Source organism: Xenopus tropicalis, chromosome 5 (assembly GCF_000004195.4).
Source record: "Xenopus tropicalis strain Nigerian chromosome 5, UCB_Xtro_10.0, whole genome shotgun sequence".
NCBI lineage: Eukaryota > Metazoa > Chordata > Amphibia > Anura > Pipidae > Xenopus > Xenopus tropicalis.
Window position 1 is genome coordinate 162,153,239 of NC_030681.2, and position 19,366 is coordinate 162,172,604.

The window sequence follows — 19,366 nt, forward strand, 5'->3', positions numbered from 1 at the left end:
AACACTCTGTATCCCCAACACTCTGTATCCCCAACACTCTGTATCCCCAACACTCTGTATCCCCCAACACTCTGTATCCCCCAACCCTCTCTCTGTATCCCCCAACACTCTGTATCCCCCAACACTCTGTATCCCCCAACCCTCTCTCTGTATCCCCCAACCCTCTCTCTGTATCCCCCAACACTCTGTATCCCCCAACCCTCTGTATCCCCCAACACTCTGTATCCCCCAACCCTCTCTCTGTATCCCCCAACACTCTGTATCCCCCAACCCTCTGTATCCCCCAACCCTCTGTATCCCCCAACACTCTGTATCCCCCAACCCTCTCTCTGTATCCCCCAACACTCTGTATCCCCAACACTCTGTATCCCCAACACTCTGTATCCCCCAACCCTCTCTCTGTATCCCCAACCCTCTGTATCCCCCAACACTCTGTATCCCCCCAACCCTCTGTATCCCCCATCCCCCAACCCTCTGTATCCCCCATCCCCCAACCCTCTGTATCCCCCAACCCTCTGTATCCCCCCAACCCTCTGTATCCCCCAACACTCTGTATCCCCCCAACCCTCTGTATCCCCCAACACTCTGTATCCCCCCAACCCTCTGTATCCCCCAACCCTCTGTATCCCCCAACCCTCTGTATCCCCCAACACTCTGTATCCCCCAACCCTCTGTATCCCCCAACACTCTGTATCCCCCCAACCCTCTGTATCCCCCAACACTCTGTATCCCCCAACCCTCTCTCTGTATCCCCAACCCTCTGTATCCCCCAACACTCTCTGTATCCCCCAACCCTCTCTCTGTATCCCCAACCTTCTGTATCCCCCAACACTCTCTGTATCCCCCAACACTCTGTATCCCCAACCCTCTGTATCCCCCAACACTCTGTATCCCCCAACCCTCTGTATCCCCCAACACTCTGTATCCCCAACCCTCTGTATCCCCCAACACTCTCTGTATCCCCCAACACTCTGTATCCCCAACCCTCTGTATCCCCCAACACTCTCTGTATCCCCCAACACTCTGTATCCCCAACCCTCTGTATCCCCCCAACCCTCTGTATCCCCCAACCCTCTGTATCCTCCAACCCTCTGTATCCCCCAACACTCTGTATCCCCCAACCCTCTCTCTGTATCCCCAACCCTCTGTATCCCCACTTCCCAACACTCTGTATCCCCAACACTCTGTATCCCCAACACTCTGTATCCCCAACACTCTGTATCCCCCAACTCTTCCCCAACCCTCTCTCTGTATCCCCCAACCCTCTGTATCCCCCCAACCCTCTGTATCCCCCAACACTCTGTATCCCCCAACCCTCTGTATCCCCCAACCCTCTGTATCCCCCAACACTCTGTATCCCCCAACCCTCTGTATCCCCCAACCCTCTCTCTGTATCCCCAACCCTCTGTATCCCCCAACACTCTGTATCCCCCAACACTCTGTATCCCCCAACCCTCTCTCTGTATCCCCCAACCCTCTCTCTGTATCCCCCAACACTCTGTATCCCCCAACCCTCTGTATCCCCCAACCCTCTCTCTGTATCCCCCAACACTCTGTATCCCCCAACACTCTGTATCCCCCAACCCTCTGTATCCCCCAACCCTCTGTATCCCCCAACACTCTGTATCCCCCAACCCTCTCTCTGTATCCCCCAACACTCTGTATCCCCAACACTCTGTATCCCCCAACCCTCTCTCTGTATCCCCAACCCTCTGTATCCCCCAACACTCTGTATCCCCCCAACCCTCTGTATCCCCCATCCCCCAACCCTCTGTATCCCCCATCCCCCAACCCTCTGTATCCCCCAACCCTCTGTATCCCCCCAACCCTCTGTATCCCCCAACACTCTGTATCCCCCCAACCCTCTGTATCCCCCAACACTCTGTATCCCCCCAACCCTCTGTATCCCCCAACCCTCTGTATCCCCCAACACTCTGTATCCCCCAACACTCTGTATCCCCCCAACCCTCTGTATCCCCCAACACTCTGTATCCCCCAACCCTCTCTCTGTATCCCCAACCCTCTGTATCCCCCAACACTCTCTGTATCCCCCAACCTTCTGTATCCCCCAACACTCTCTGTATCCCCCAACACTCTGTATCCCCAACCCTCTGTATCCCCCAACACTCTGTATCCCCCAACACTCTGTATCCCCCAACACTCTGTATCCCCAACCCTCTGTATCCCCCAACACTCTCTGTATCCCCCAACACTCTGTATCCCCAACCCTCTGTATCCCCCAACACTCTCTGTATCCCCCAACACTCTGTATCCCCAACCCTCTGTATCCCCCAACACTCTCTGTATCCCCCAACACTCTGTATCCCCAACACTCTGTATCCCCCAACACTCTGTATCCCCCAACCCTCTGTATCCCCCAACACTCTGTATCCCCCAACCCTCTGTATCCCCCAACCCTCTGTATCCCCCAACCCTCTGTATCCCCCAACACTCTGTATCCCCCAACCCTCTCTCTGTATCCCCAACCCTCTGTATCCCCCAACACTCTGTATCCCCAACACTCTGTATCCCCAACACTCTGTATCCCCAACACTCTGTATCCCCAACACTCTGTATCCCCCAACACTCTGTATCCCCCAACCCTCTCTCTGTATCCCCAACACTCTGTATCCCCAACACTCTGTATCCCCAACACTCTGTATCCCCCAACACTCTGTATCCCCAACACTCTGTATCCCCCAACACTCTGTATCCCCCAACCCTCTCTCTGTATCCCCAACCCTCTGTATCCCCAACACTCTGTATCCCCAACACTCTGTATCCCCAACACTCTGTATCCCCCAACACTCTGTATCCCCCAACCCTCTCTCTGTATCCCCAACCCTCTGTATCCCCAACACTCTGTATCCCCAACACTCTGTATCCCCAACACTCTGTATCCCCCAACACTCTGTATCCCCCAACCCTCTCTCTGTATCCCCCAACACTCTGTATCCCCCAACACTCTGTATCCCCCAACCCTCTCTCTGTATCCCCCAACCCTCTCTCTGTATCCCCCAACACTCTCTGTATCCCCCAACACTCTCTGTATCCCCCAACACTCTCTGTATCCCCAACCCTCTGTATCCCCCAACACTCTGTATCCCCCCAACCCTCTGTATCCCCCAACACTCTGTATCCCCCAACCCTCTGTATCCCCCAACACTCTGTATCCCCCAACACTCCCTCTGTATCCCCCAACCCTCTGTATCCCCCAACACTCTCTGTATCCCCTTCCCAATTGGTTAAGTTTATAAATGAATTCAACCATCTGATTTCTGCTGAAAGCCGGAGGGTCCAGCAATTCAAACTTGTCCATCTGGGCCAGGGGGCCCCAACCTTCTTACTCGGGAGCCACAGTTGGACTTGGGGAGCAACACAAGCACCATAACAGTTTATGGAGGAGCCAAATAAGGGCTGTGATTGGCTATTAGGGGCCTCTATGCACCCTATCAGCTTACAGGGGCTTTATTTGGTAGGAAATCTTGTTTTTATTCAACCAAAACTTGCCCCCAAGTCAGGAATTCAAAAATAACTCCCAAGTTTGGGGGCACTGAGAGCAACATCCAAGGGGTTGGGGATCACTGTTGCCCCCGAGCCGCCGGTTGGGGGTCACTGTTGCCGCCGGTTGGGGATCCCTGATCTGGGCTATGGAAAACTTTTTGTTCCTAATAAGTGCTTTAAAACAAACTCTTTTTGCCCCAAACGTAACGAAACTGGGGTTAATTTATTCCCCCCCCTACGGTCCGGAGATTGGGCCCTTCTGGAACATGGCGGAAAGGTCCCTGAAGCTCAGGTTGGATTTAGATATAAAGTTATCTCCTAGTTTGGCTCTATTACACATTAATAGATGTTATAGGAGTTACCAGGCACTTTACCAGTCTCCTTAGCACAAAAAATCCATAAATGATTATTTTTATTTATGGCGGCTGCTAAGCTTTATTTTATTATTGGGTAAAAGAGAACCCCCCCCCCATACAGAAATGATTTCTTATCTCAATCAGCGGAGCAAAAACACGGCCATTTGTCTCTAAAGCGACAGACACAGGAAACAAGGAAGGGCCGGATTTGTGGAGGGGCCACAGAGGCCCGGGCATAGGGGCGGCACAAGTTTAGGGGCGGCACAAGTTTAGGGGCGGCATGCCACCCCGCCGCACCCCGGACCTCTCCTCACTGCCCCGTATGGGAGTTTAGAGGAGCGCATGCGCACGGGTGGGGGAGGGGGCGGCCGACAGCGGCGGCCTCGGGGCGCCCAAAACAGATGATCCCTGATTTCACCCTCTAGGAAAGGTTTCTTGTTATAGTTTATCCACGGGGCAGGGTTAGTGCATTTGCTTTGTTTTTCTCTATTTAACCTCCTTCTATTTCATTTCTCTCTGAAGGACAAAGTGCCGAGTGAGACTCTGTATAGAAATCATTTCTCATTATTCAGCCGCCATGTTTATTGGGAATGGGCCCCTATCTCGCCCCAATAAGTGCCCGAGGGTACAATAAAATACACGGGGGGGGGGTATTTATAAACAAACTTTATTATACAGATAACAGACAGGGAGATCAATCGGTGATGTCACTGGAAGGAGAAGGTGGAGCTGGGGAGGCCCCCGCACCATCGGCCAATGAACTGCAGCACATCCTGGCACTCTGGGCTGTGACTGGTCTGGGGGTGGGACAATAAGAGTTACACACTGATGATTGGCTGCCAACTGGCTCTGACATTACTGTGAGTTGGACTGCAGTTTAGCCCTGAGGGTGGCGCTGTTCCATTGCTGCCTATGAGGGCTCCTTGCAGGGGTGAGAGGGGTACAAATGATTCTGAGAGTCCCTAGGGCCAAGAGCTTGCACTCATGCAGTACATGCAGCCACAGGGGGTGCCACCATTGCTGCACCAGTATATCGCCCAGCAGCACCCATTAGATATACCCACGGCCCAACCCAATCCAGCTAGAATGGGGCGCTGGAGTTACTGGTGGGAACTATATTTGCCCAATGGAGAGACCCCACAGCTCTGTACACCCTGGGGCAGCGCAGCCCCCCCCCCCCATCCCCAGAAGGAACTCACCTTCACGGCCATAAGGAACTTGTTCCAATCCTCCTTGTTGGCGGCGCTGCCCGGCTGCTTGAACTCCACTTTGTTCCTGAGCACCGGGAACCCTGTGGGGGGGAACCAGGAAACAGCCGGGTCACATGGCACTGTCTAAAGGGAAAGTAAACTTTCCCTACCAGATAATCCCCAGGTTCATTGGTCTTTCAGCAACAGCCAATCACTGTCTCCCAAACAGGAAACTTGTGCTCCCCACTATACTTTTAGCTCACTCACCCCCAGTCTGGCCTGTCCCACACTCACTCACCCCCGGGTCTGGCCTGTCCCACACTCACTCACCCCCGTGTCTGGCCTGTCCCACACTCACTCACCCCCGGTCTGGCCTGTCCCACACTCACTCACCCCCGGTCTGGCCTGTCCCACACTCACTCACCCCCAGTCTGGCCTGTCCTACACTCACTCACCCCCGGTCTGGCCTGTCCCACACTCACTCACCCCCGGTCTGGCCTGTCCTACACTCACTCACCCCCGGTCTGGCCAGTCCTACACTCACTCACCCCCGGTCTGGCCCGTCCTACACTCACTCACCCCCGGTCTGGCCCGTCCTACACTCACTCACCCCCGGTCTGGCCAGTCCCACACTCACTCACCCCCGGTCTGGCCTGTCCCACACTCACTCACCCCCGGTCTGGCCTGTCCCACACTCACTCACCCCCGGTCTGGCCTGTCCTACACTCACTCACCCCCGGTCTGGCCTGTCCTACACTCACTCACCCCCGGTCTGGCCTGTCCTACACTCACTCACCCCCGGTCTGGCCTGTCCCACACTCACTCACCCCCGGTCTGGCCTGTCCCACACTCACTCACCCCCGGTCTGGCCAGTCCTACACTCACTCACCCCCGGGTCTGGCCTGTCCCACACTCACTCACCCCCGGTCTGGCCTGTCCTACACTCACTCACCCCCGGTCTGGCCTGTCCTACACTCACTCACCCCCGGTCTGGCCTGTCCTACACTCACTCACCCCCGGTCTGGCCTGTCCTACACTCACTCACCCCCGGTCTGGCCAGTCCTACACTCACTCACCCCCGGTCTGGCCCCTCCTACACTCACTCACCCCAGGTCTGGCCCCTCCTACACTCACTCACCCCCGGTCTGGCCTGTCCCACACTCACTCACCCCCGGTCTGGCCCCTCCTACATTCACTCACCCCCGGTCTGGCCTGTCCTACACTCACTCACCCCCGGTCTGGCCTGTCCTACACTCACTCACCCCCGGTCTGGCCCCTCCTACACTCACTCACCCCCGGTCTGGCCCGTCCTACACTCACTCACCCCCGGTCTGGCCAGTCCTACACTCACTCACCCCCGGGTCTGGCCTGTCCCACACTCACTCACCCCCGGTCTGGCCTGTCCTACACTCACTCACCCCCGGTCTGGCCAGTCCTACACTCACTCACCCCCGGTCTGGCCCCTCCTACACTCACTCACCCCAGGTCTGGCCCCTCCTACACTCACTCACCCCCGGTCTGGGCCTGTCCCACACTCACTCACCCCCGGTCTGGCCCCTCCTACACTCACTCACCCCCGGTCTGGCCTGTCCTACACTCACTCACCCCCGGTCTGGCCTGTCCTACACTCACTCACCCCCGGTCTGGCCAGTCCTACACTCACCCCCCGGTCTGGCCAGTCCTACACTCACCCCCCGGTCTGGCCTGTCCTACACTCACTCACCCCTGGTCTGGCCTGTCCTACACTCACTCACCCCCAGTCTGGCCTGTCCCACACTCACTCACCCCCAGTCTGGCCAGTCCCACACTCACTCACCCCCGGTCTGGCCCATCCCACACCCGATGCCCTAAATATATCAATGAGGGGGGAGTGCAGGGGACCCCTTTGTCACCAATAGGAACCCCAGAGTGTACAGCACGGACCTATATCGACACCACATTAATCCCTGTAGGCCAAAGAGTCAGTGAGGGCCCACTCACACTCACCAGTTATCAGACAAGGTAGTGAGTGGATTCCGCTACTTCTGGCAATAAGGGAACCTTCATAGGTGCCTCTCTCATCCTGGGGCAGAACCTGATCCACTCGCTGGTCCATAGCCACAGCCAGAACCCACTCTCGCACCTCCTCTCGTTTCTCTGCCTGTAACACAAAGCGGAATATCACAATGGTACAGCCCGGGGGCCACGACATGGGGGGGGGGGGGGTGGAGTGGGTAGGAGACATGTTGCCCGATGCCACACACACAATGGTACAGCCCGGGGGCCACGACATGGGGGGGGGGGGGTGGAGTGGGTAGGAGACATGTTGCCCGATGCCACACACACAATGGTACAGCCCGGGAGCCACGACACGGGGGGGGGGGAGTGGGTAGGAGACACGTTGGCTGATGCCACACACACAATGGTACAGCCCGGGAGCCATGACACGGGGGGGGGGGGGAGTGGGTAGGAGACACGTTGGCTGATGCCACACACACAATGGTAGAGCCCGGGGGCCACGACACGGGGGGGGGGGGGAGTGGGTAGGAGACACGTTGGCTGATGCCACACACACAATGGTACAGCCCGGGAGCCACGACACGGGGGGGGGGGTGGGTAGGAGACATGTTGGCTGATGCCACACACACAATGGTACAGCCCGGGGGCCACGACACGGGGGGGGGGGGGGAGTGGGTAGGAGACAGGGGTGGCAGTACTCACGGGCACATGTTGTCTCGCAGGTAAAGGAACCTCAAAGGGAATGTCTGTGTCCTGAAAATCCGAATGATCCAGAGCATCCAGGCTGCCCTCCTCGATGGCCTGTGGGGGGTCACACCCAGTAACTGGCACAGCTGCCACTTATTACTGTAACATACACCGGGACCCCCATACGGGCGTTATACAGTCACACCGGCACCCCCGTACGGGCGTTATACAGTCACACTGGCACCGCCATACGGGCGTTATACAGTCACGCCGGCACCCCCATACGGGCGTTATACAGTCACACCGGGACCCCCATACGGGCGTTATACAGTCACGCCGGCACCCCCATACGGGCGTTATACAGTCACGCCGGCACCCCCATACGGGCGTTATACAGTCACGCCGGCGCCCCCATACGGGCGTTATACAGTCACGCCGGCGCCCCCATACGGGCGTTATACAGTCACGCCGGCACCCCCATACGGGCGTTATACAGTCACGCCGCCACCCCCCCATACGGGCGTTATACAGTCACGCCGGCACCCCCATACGGGCGTTATACAGTCACGCCGGCACCCCCATACGGGCGTTATACAGTCACGCCGGCACCCCCATACGGGCGTTATACAGTCACGCCGGCACCCCCATACGGGCGTATACAGTCACGCCGGCACCCCCATACGGGCGTTATACAGTCACGCCGGCACCCCCATACGGGCGTTATACAGTCACGCCGGCACCCCCATACGGGCGTTATACAGTCACGCCGGCACCCCCATACGGGCGTTATACAGTCACGCCGGCACCCCCATACGGGCGTTATACAGTCACGCCGGCGCCCCCATACGGGCGTTATACAGTCACGCCGGCGCCCCCATACGGGCGTTATACAGTCACGCCGGCGCCCCCATACGGGCGTTATACAGTCACGCCGGCGCCCCCATACGGGCGTTATACAGTCACGCCGGCGCCCCCATACGGGCGTTATACAGTCACGCCGGCGCCCCCATACGGGCGTTATACAGTCACGCCGGCGCCCCCATACGGGCGTTATACAGTCACGCCGGCACCCCCATACGGGCGTTATACAGTCACGCCGGCACCCCCATACGGGCGTTATACAGTCACGCCGGCACCCCCATACGGGCGTTATACAGTCACGCCGGCACCCCCATACGGGCGTTATACAGTCACGCCGGCACCCCCATACGGGCGTTATACAGTCACGCCGGCACCCCCATACGGGCGTTATACAGTCACACCGGCACCCCCATACGGACGTTATACAGTCACACCGGCACCCCCATACGGACGTTATACAGTCACGCCGGCACCCCCATACGGGCGTTATACAGTCACACCGGCACCCCCATACGGGCGTTATACAGTCACACCGGCACCCCCATACGGGCGTTATACAGTCACGCCGGCACCCCCATACGGGCGTTATACAGTCACACCGCACCGCCATACGGGCGTTATACAGTCACACCGGCACCGCCATACGGGCGTTATACAGTCACGCCGGCACCCCCATACGGGCGTTATACAGTCACGCCGGCACCGCCATACGGGCGTTATACAGTCACGCCGGCACCCCCATACGGGCGTTATACAGTCACACCGGCACCGCCATACGGGCGTTATACAGTCACACCGGCACCGCCATACGGGCGTTATACAGTCACGCCGGCACCCCCATACGGGCGTTATACAGTCACACCGGCACCCCCATACGGGCGTTATACAGTCACACCGGCACCCCCATACGGGCGTTATACAGTCACACCGGCACCCCCATACGGGCGTTATACAGTCACGCCGGTGTCAGAGAAAAAAGAAGCCATCTTGTTTTTTTCTCCATCTTGTTCATATCATTTAATATTAGAGGGGTTGTGAAATACATTGTGTAAGAATGTTTCTGTTTGCTGTTGTAAAAACATTTTGATGAGTCCGCAAACTTGTGAAAAGCATGTTGGGTGTTGGTCAACTGGGCCTCTTTGTCTGTTCTTAGAGATAACAAAGCTAACTACTGATAAGACTGTTTCAGGACTATAAGACAAACATGCTTTGGGTCATTCAGTGTAGTATCAGCTCATAGACAATTCTCATTTAAGAATGTCTGGATACTGCCTTCGTACATACGAATAAAATGTAGCTACAATCAAACTGGCCTATCCAACAGTTTTTCCTTGACAGCTTTGGTGCCGAAGTAAACCCGGGAGTGGAGAAATTGGAGGACAGCCATACAGGAGGAGATGATTGGATACCGAGACCTTAGGCGCCAATAAAGGTGAGACCAAGATTTGTCTCTGATAAGCTCTCGCTATCACTTTCATTCCCTCGCTTGGCTGTATCTACAAGAGTAACCCGCTCTACGAACCTTGGATAGGCCAGCCGTAAGTTGTTTGTTTGTCTCTTTGTTAGTCTGTGTGTAACCCTTGTGAGTTAGTGTGTTAGTCTGTGTGTAACCCTTGTGAGTTAGTGTGTTAGTCTGTGTGTAACCCTTGTGAGTTAGTGTAACAGATGTGCATAACCCGTTACATGTTGTGTTCATGTTTAGGTAACTGTGAATGTACTAATGTGTCAGTGGAAGTATTTTTTGTTTAATGATATGAACTCTCTCTCTCTCTCTCTCTCTTGGAATAATTGTTTTATAATTAATCTCACTGTGTAACTATATTAATAAGGATTTACTGTAGAATGATACTAGTAAGGATTGCCTACCATCAGATATAGAGTGTAGTCATTGGTTGTGGTTTTACAAATGAAATTAGTTCTAACACTTCTTATGGGATTTGTTTGTATCTATCTGTTTTGGAAATTTTGGCGGGAACAAATGAAGGGTTAACCTGTATGTGAATTTTAGCCACCGAAACCCACTTTTGTGAAAATCTATATATTGGGAATATATAGATTTTTGTTTTGTGTAAAAGGGGGGAGCGTGATCGTCTCCAGCCCAGTTCCATATGGGGAACATTTTACCCAAAACCGAGGGGTGGCCAGACCCCGACTTGTGATTTTTCTGTTCCGGGAACAGAGAGAATAGGAGCTCCTGAGTCATCACTGTCACCGGGAGGCAGTGATGAAAGATGGCCAGTGGGTAAGTGGCTAAATAGACAAATGGGCTAAATTAACAAAACAGATTGGTATGGCTATCCCATGTGATGGTGTACACTCAAATGGGATACCCTATACAAATTCAGTCAAAATTTATTGGAACAGATGGATGCTGAAATTCTATTAGAATTGGGACACACAGTAGGGATCAATGTAACTAAGATTAGGAAGACACGGAGTGAGGGAGAAGTAGAGGAAATGAGAGAAATAAAGGGAGTAGTTCTGACAGTAGTAGTAGCTTTAAGAACCAGACTGAGGGCTAAGTGGGATAAACTTTAACACTCAGTTGGTGAAGGGAAATATAGACACCCATGGAAAGTGTATGTATGTATGGGTATATATATATATATATATTGTTAAACTGGTATGTTTGTCAGTGATTTTGTGGATAACAGTTTTTATTGCTATCAAAGTAAGTATTGATTCACAAAATGAAAGGTGTCAATGTCACTTTAAGTAATTGTTAGAAAAGGCTGTAGTCATATTCAAAGGGAGAGATAACATTACTGCAGGGAATGATAAGGCAGATAAAGCTGCTGACAAACAGGCTGCTTGTATGGTTCTAACATACACCAACTGACAGCCACATACACCAACTGACAGCCACATACACCAACTGACAGCCACATACACCAACTGACAGCCACATACACCAACTGACAGCCACATACACCAACTGACAGCCACATACACCAACTGACAGCCACATACACCAACTGACAGCCACATACGCCAACTGACAGCCACATACACCAACTGACAGCCACATACACCAGTCACACAGTCTTTAGTAATTTTTAAAATGCTGCAAAAGTAAGGCTGGAGCACAAGTCCATATTAAATGGACCAGTAAATGTTATAAGATATAAGGTGATATTTGGAAACATGATTATGGTTGTTTGTGTGCACCTCCCGTTTATCTAATTTGTTAGCAAACACTTTACACCTCCCATCTCATGTTTCCAAAAGGGGGGAATTATATTTATGGTAAACAAATTATGGTTTGCTTTTGGATTTGTGAAAAAATCATATTTATAACACCTGGTTAAACCATTCTATCAGTTTCAAAGGTTACAGATAGATTGTATTCACCTATTTAAATGTTTTTATGTATTTGTATGCATAGATATGTTTTGGAGTGATTTGAGGCATGGGCAGTAACAAAAGCCACAGAATTAATAACAGGTAAAGCTAACTGGGTACAAGCTTTAACCCTTGCATTGTCATCTATGAGACACCCCTAAGGGTCCCCAACAGTTATTTCCTTTGTGTTGTTTTTGGTAAACCACCAAATATTGGGTTGTTTATTCAAATATTGGTAGGAAGAACATGTTTCTCTTATTGACTATGTTAAGCAATTGTATAAGCAGCTCACTAACTTGTATGGAAAAGTGTTCTATTCTTTATCAGATTCAGAGACTGTATTTGGAACTCACTCTCTCCAATCAGGAGATTGGGGGGTGATAAAGAGATTTGTGAGCCAAACTGAATACACATCTGACACTGTAAGAAGGTATTTCCCATACAAAGTCCTGCTGAGAGCAAGAGCAGAGCGCTATCTCCAGTGACTGAGAGCCTGAGCAGAGTGTTATATCCAATGGCAGAGTCTGAACCTGTCCCTACACTCAACCCCCCCAACGAGATCACATCAACAGAAAGACAACTAAGGAGACTGATTCAGTTCTTCCAGAATCAAGAGGATAAAAATCATCTTTAAAGTAAGTCAGACGAGAGTGGTAACAATAATTCCACTAGTCTGTTAACCAACGGTCCCAGTTTCAGGTTTTGACACTAAGCGTGGGCCTACTCTGGGTGAAGAGGATCACCATCAGGAAGAAAAGGACTTTTATAAAATAATGACTCTGTGTGTGTTATTCTGGGTAAAGGTCCTTATCATTGCTTTACACCAGTAAAGGGGGGTTGCCAAATTCTATATGGCTCTTACACCAGCTGCAAAGCAGTTACATACTACTGACTGCTGGAGATGTTCACATGTTCCAGTCACCCACAAGGGGATACCTTTAGTAGGGATACCTATCTCTATCAATGATATTAATCTTACAGATTATAGCTATGAAGTTGCAAAAGACACAAATTATAAGTATCAAAATGCAACTAGTGATTGGGGTACATATTTGGAAATAACAGGGTTACTAGATACACCCACCATATGTGTAGGATCCATGTTTGCTAATCATACAGTCACTTAATGTACTTACCTAAGATTCATGTGGGAAACACAGATTGTGAAAATGCTATTCTGAATTTCTACATGGATTATATGGGAAAAAAATGTGATAAAATGCAGGGTAATTGTAATGATTATGTTGGTGTGGGAAAAATGTATACTTCTTATGTCCCCAGGTGTTCCTGCCCTGACCGAGGAGAAGATAAAGATAAGAGTTTAAGTCTAAGGTGACAGATAATATGAGATGGTTTCAGATATTGGCTGGGGTATCACGGTACAATCATTTCTAGGGTACTTAGATAAGAACTATATTATATTTGGAAACTAAGCTTACTCATGGCTCCCTATGGGAGCGTAGGGAAATTGTACCATAGGAAGAGTTGTACCTGTTATCAGACAACACCTGAACATCTCATACATAGACAATCAAGGTATCCATTCCAGGGTAATAAACAAAAAAAAGGAATTATTTTCCACCTCAGATAAAGGATGGATGTGGTTCCCTGCCTGGATAGGAATAGAATTAGTCAATAGATTAATTAAGTATGCTAGTATGAGGGATGGTATAATAAATGAAACTATAAGTTCCATCAAAATAATAAATGAGAAATAAGTCAGGAAGATGGCATTATAGAATAGAATGGTCCTAGATTACCTACTAATAGATGAGGGTGGGGTTTATACAATCACAGGTAAGGAGAGTTGTACCTGGATTGGTGACTCACATGACCCAATTGAGTCCTACAGAACCCTTTCTCATTTATGGGAATCATAAGGATTTGGTTATCAAATGTTTAAAAGTTTTTATAGTACTGAATGTGTGGGATTGCAATGGGCCTTGTGTTATATATTATAGCAAGGTTGTGTTGTTGCAAATACAGTATTTTATCCAGAGGTTACATGGAGGGGCAGCTGAAGGGAGGGCGCTCACCCATTTGGCTCCTGGATCAAATATACAACAGCCTCTTCTGATCAGCAACCTTCTGTGTTTGGCCGACCTTATCCATAGCAGGATCCCATTCCTGTATGAGCAGGGTAAGGAAGAACTTGCTGATTTAGATGGGAACCCTGATAGGCAACTCAGTACTGCCACTTAACCTTTTATAGGTGAGCGGAATAGAGTTCTGGGTAAGAAGAATATATATGTTCAAGATTTTGAACAACAGGGAGGAATGTCAGAGAAAAAAGAAACCATCTTGTTTTTTTCTCCATCTTGTTCATATCATTTAATATTAGAGGGGTTGTGAAATACATTGTGTAAGAATGTTTCTGTTTGCTGTTGTAAAAACATTTTGATGAGTCCGCAAACTTGTGAAAAGCATGTTGGGTGTTGGTCAACTGGGCCTCTTTGTCTGTTCTTAGAGATAACAAAGCTAACTACTGATAAGACTGTTTCAGGACTATAAGACAAACATGCTTTGGGTTATTCGAGGTAGTATCAGCTCATAGACAATTCTCATTTAAGAATGTCTGGATACTGCCTTCGTATGTACGAATAAAATGTAGCTACAATCAAACTGGCCTATCCAACAGTTTTTCCTTGACACCGGCGCCCCCATACGGGCGTTATACAGTCACGCCGGCGCCCCCATACGGGCGTTATACAGTCACACCGGCGCCCCCATACGGGCGTTATACAGTCACACCGGCGCCCCCATACGGGCGTTATACAGTCACACCGGCACCCCCATACGGGCGTTATACAGTCACGCCGGCACCCCCATACGGGCGTTATACAGTCACGCCGGCACCCCCATACGGGCGTTATACAGTCACGCCGGCACCCCCATACGGGCGTTATACAGTCACACCGGCGCCCCCATACGGGCGTTATACAGTCACACCGGCACCCCCATACGGGCGTTATACAGTCACACCGGCACCCCCATACGGGCGTTATACAGTCACACCGGCACCCCCATACGGGCGTTATACAGTCACACCGGCACCCCCATACGGGCGTTATACAGTCACACCGGCACCCCCATACGGGCGTTATACAGTCACACCGGCACCCCCATACGGGCGTTATACAGTCACACCGGCACCCCCATACGGGCGTTATACAGTCACACCGGCACCCCCATACGGGCTTTATACAGTCACACCGGCACCCCCATACGGGCGTTATACAGTCACGCCGGCACCCCCATACGGGCGTTATACAGTCACGCCGGCACCCCCATACGGGCGTTATACAGTCACGCCGGCACCCCCATACGGGCGTTATACAGTCACGCCGGCACCCCCATACGGGCGTTATACAGTCACACCGGCACCCCCATACGGGCGTTATACAGTCACGCCGGCACCCCCATACGGGCGTTATACAGTCACGCCGGCACCCCCATACGGGCGTTATACAGTCACGCCGGCACCCCCATACGGGCGTTATACAGTCACACCGGCACCCCCATACGGGCGTTATACAGTCACGCCGGCACCCCCATACGGGCGTTATACAGTCACGCCGGCACCCCCATACGGGCGTTATACAGTCACGCCGGCACCCCCATACGGGCGTTATACAGTCACGCCGGCACCCCCATACGGGCGTTATACAGTCACACCGGCACCGCCATATTAGTTGAGTCCTGATTGTAGTAGTGCACAATCCCCTGTGGGTGGCACTCACCCACCATCAGCCCCAGATGTGCCCGGTGACTGGGTGGCACTTGGATACTTACATCTACGAGGTCCAGAAACCGATTGAGGAAAATGAAGGCCGAGTTCTTCCATCCCATTCCCTGCAGGAAAGAGCATCAGCGTCAGTCACAGTCGGGGCAGTTACACAGGGCAGTTACACAGGGCAGTTACACAGGGCAGGCAGATGTCAGGGGCAGCAGTAAGTGCCACATTATTACCCCTGTCTGAAATGAACAGTGGTACCTTGGCAGCCATTCCTGCTTCATAGAAAGCCTTGTCTGCGGGGACGACGTCTGTGTGACGCAGGAGAGAGATGGACAGTTTGGCCGCCACAACCTCCTGGGGGGGGGAAACACTGAGAGTCACAGGGGGATTGTGGGGGGTGCGCCACAGGGACAGGAACGGAACAGCAACGGCACATAGGTGGGTACTGATAAGCTAGAGGGGCAGAGAGAGAGAGAGAGAGGAGGCGGGTGAGGGAGGGGTCAGGCAGATAGAGAGAGGCGGGTGAGGGAGGGGTCAGGCAGAGAGAGAGGAGGCAGGTGAGGGAGGGGTCAGAGAGAGAGAGAGAGAGGAGGCGGGTGAGGGAGGGGTCAGAGAGAGAGAGAGGAGGCGGGTGAGGGAGGGGTCAGAGAGAGAGAGGAGGCGGGTGAGGGAGGGGTCAGAGAGAGAGAGAGGAGGCGGGTGAGGGAGGGGTCAGAGAGAGAGAGAGAGAGAGAGAGAGAGAGGAGGCGGGTGAGGGAGGGGTCAGAGAGAGAGAGAGAGAGGAGGCGGGTGAGGGAGGGGTCAGAGAGAGAGAGAGGAGGCGGGTGAGGGAGGGGTCAGAGAGAGAGAGGAGGCGGGTGAGGGAGGGGTCAGAGAGAGAGAGGAGGCGGGTGAGGGAGGGGTCAGAGAGAGAGAGAGGAGGCGGGTGAGGGAGGGGTCAGAGAGAGAGAGGAGGCGGGTGAGGGAGGGGTCAGAGAGAGAGAGGAGGCAGGTGAGGGAGGGGTCAGAGAGAGAGAGAGAGAGAGAGAGAGGAGGCGGGTGAGGGAGGGGTCAGAGAGAGAGAGAGGAGGCGGGTGAGGGAGGGGTCAGAGAGAGAGAGAGGAGGCGGGTGAGGGAGGGGTCAGAGAGAGAGAGAGAGAGAGAGAGAGGAGGCGGGTGAGGGAGGGGTCAGAGAGAGAGAGAGAGAGGAGGCGGGTGAGGGAGGGGTCAGAGAGAGAGAGGAGGCGGGTGAGGGAGGGGTCAGAGAGAGAGAGGAGGCAGGTGAGGGAGGGGTCAGAGAGAGAGAGAGAGAGAGAGAGAGGAGGCGGGTGAGGGAGGGGTCAGAGAGAGAGAGAGGAGGCGGGTGAGGGAGGGGTCAGAGAGAGAGAGAGGAGGCGGGTGAGGGAGGGGTCAGAGAGAGAGAGGAGGCAGGTGAGGGAGGGGTCAGAGAGAGAGAGAGAGGAGGCGGGTGAGGGAGGGGTCAGAGAGAGAGAGAGGAGGCGGGTGAGGGAGGGGTCAGAGAGAGAGAGGAGGCGGGTGAGGGAGGGGTCAGAGAGAGAGAGGAGGCAGGTGAGGGAGGGGTCAGAGAGAGAGAGAGAGAGAGAGAGAGAGGAGGCGGGTGAGGGAGGGGTCAGAGAGAGAGAGAGGAGGCGGGTGAGGGAGGGGTCAGAGAGAGAGAGAGAGAGGAGGCGGATGAGGGAGGGGTCAGAGAGAGAGAGAGGAGGCAGGTGAGGGAGGGGTCAGAGAGAGAGAGAGAGAGAGAAGGCGGGTGAGGGAGGGGTCAGAGAGAGAGAGAGGAGGCGGGTGAGGGAGGGGTTAGAGAGAGAGAGAGAGAGGAGGCGGGTGAGGGAGGGGTCAGAGAGAGAGAGAGGAGGCGGGTGAGGGAGGGGTCAGAGAGAGAGAGAGGAGGCGGGTGAGGGAGGGGTCAGAGAGAGAGAGAGAGAGGAGACGGGTGAGGGAGGGGTCAGAGAGAGAGAGGAGGCGGGTGAGAGAGGAGGCGGGTGTGGGAGGGGTCAGAGAAAGAGAGAGAGGAGGCGGATAAGGGAGGGGTCAGAGAGAGAGGAGGCGGGTGAGGGAGGGGTCAGAGAGAGAGAGGAGGCAGGTGAGGGAGGGAGAGAGAGAGAGAGAGAGAGGAGGCAGGTGAGGAAGGGGTCAGAGAGAGAGAGAGAGAAGGCGGGTGAGGGAGGGGTCAGAGAGAGAGAGAGGAGGCGGGTGAGGGAGGGGTCAGAGAGAGAGAGAGGAGGCGGGTGAGGGAGGGGTCAGAGAGAGAGAGAGGAGGCGGGTGAGGGAGGGGTCAGAGAGAGAGAGAGAGGAGGCGGGTGAGGGAGGGGTCAGAGAGAGAGAGAGGAGGCGGGTGAGGGAGGGGTCAGAGAGGAGGGAGGGGTCAGAGAGAGAGAGAGGAGGCAGGTGAGGGAGGGGTCAGGCAGAGAGAGAGGAGGCAGGTGAGGGAGGGGTCAGGCAGAGAGAGAGGAGGCGGGTGAGGGAGGGGTCAGAGAGAGAGAGAGGAGGGAGGTGAGGGAGGAGTTAAGCAGGGAGGGAGGAGTTAAGCAGGGAGAGGAGGGAGGAGTTAAGCAGGGATAGGAGGCAGGGAGGGAGGAGTTAAGCAGGGATAGGAAGGAGGAGTTAAGCAGGGATAGGAAGGAGGAGTTAAGCAGGGATAGGAAGGAGGAGTCAGGCAGGGATAGGAAGGAGGAGTCAGGCAGGGATAGGAAGGAAGAGTCAGGCAGGGATAGGAAGGAGGAGTCAGGCAGGGATAGGAAGGAGGAGTTAAGCAGGGAGAGGAGGGAGGAGTCAGGCAGGTAAGATCTCACCAGTGGCGGGACTCCCTGAGAGGCTGAGCGAGTGGAGTAATAATGAGCGACCAGTAACATTTGCTGGAAGTCCTGATGGGCCTGAGAGTTCACTTCGCTGGACTTGACGAGATTCTCACACTGCGGGGGGGGGGGGAGAGATTAATTGCATCAAACACAGACACATGACTGCCTGTAGCCAATCAGCTCAGACTTACAGGTGAGGAGAGAGAGGGGCCCGGGGGCATTACTGCCCATACAGGGTGGTACAGGGCAGTGACTGCTACATCATTACTCATGTTTCTGCCCCCACTCATACCCCCCCTAAGGCTGCCCCCTCTCTCTCTCTCATACCCCCCCAGCCAGGGGTACTTACAGGCACCCATACATCATACTGACACTTAACCCTTTCAATGAGGAGAGAGACAAACACTGTATCAGTCCCTGTGTCTGTGGGACATGGAGTTGGGGGGTGAGGAACCCCCTGACACCCGAGAGCTGGAGCTGCTCTGTATGGGGGGGGGGGGGTAACACCCACATACACAAATTCCCCCCTACTAACCACTGACAGCCCCAGATCCCTAACTGCCCCCATCTGTATAACCCCGCCCCCCCAAACTGACCCAGAGCTCATGCTCCTCCCACCCAATCCCGCCCCTTCTCCTCCTATTCCCATGAATATTAAAGGAGTTGTTCACTTTTGAGTTTACATACGCCCCGGCGCTAGAGGCACGCGCGCCCCGGCGCTAGAGGCACACCCGCCCCGGCGCTAGAGGCACACCCGCCCCGGCGTTAGAGGCACGCCCGCCCCGGCGCTAGAGGCACGCGCGCCCCGGCGCTAGAGGCACGCGCGCCCCGGCGCTAGAGGCACGCGCGCCCCGCGCCCCGGCGCTAGAGGCACGCGCGCCCCGGCGCTAGAGGCAC

At 53.9% G+C, this 19,366-nt stretch overlaps 1 protein-coding gene across 1 annotated transcript in view; it reads right to left on the reverse strand.

Moving 5' to 3' along the window:
- Nucleotides 1–4,508: 4,508 nt before the first annotated feature.
- The window catches only part of ift172 (intraflagellar transport 172), a 51,578-nt gene continuing 36,720 nt past the window's right edge, over nt 4,509–19,366 (reverse strand). The window contains exons 42-48 of the mRNA XM_031901933.1: nt 18,464–18,583; nt 15,933–16,028; nt 15,731–15,790; nt 7,751–7,849; nt 7,037–7,190; nt 5,060–5,151; nt 4,509–4,657 (exon numbers count right to left, since the gene is read on the reverse strand). Of these exons, the coding sequence (XP_031757793.1) occupies nt 4,568–4,657; nt 5,060–5,151; nt 7,037–7,190; nt 7,751–7,849; nt 15,731–15,790; nt 15,933–16,028; nt 18,464–18,583 (711 nt within the window). The 3' untranslated portion in view covers nt 4,509–4,567. The remainder of the gene's footprint in view (nt 4,658–5,059; nt 5,152–7,036; nt 7,191–7,750; nt 7,850–15,730; nt 15,791–15,932; nt 16,029–18,463; nt 18,584–19,366) is intronic.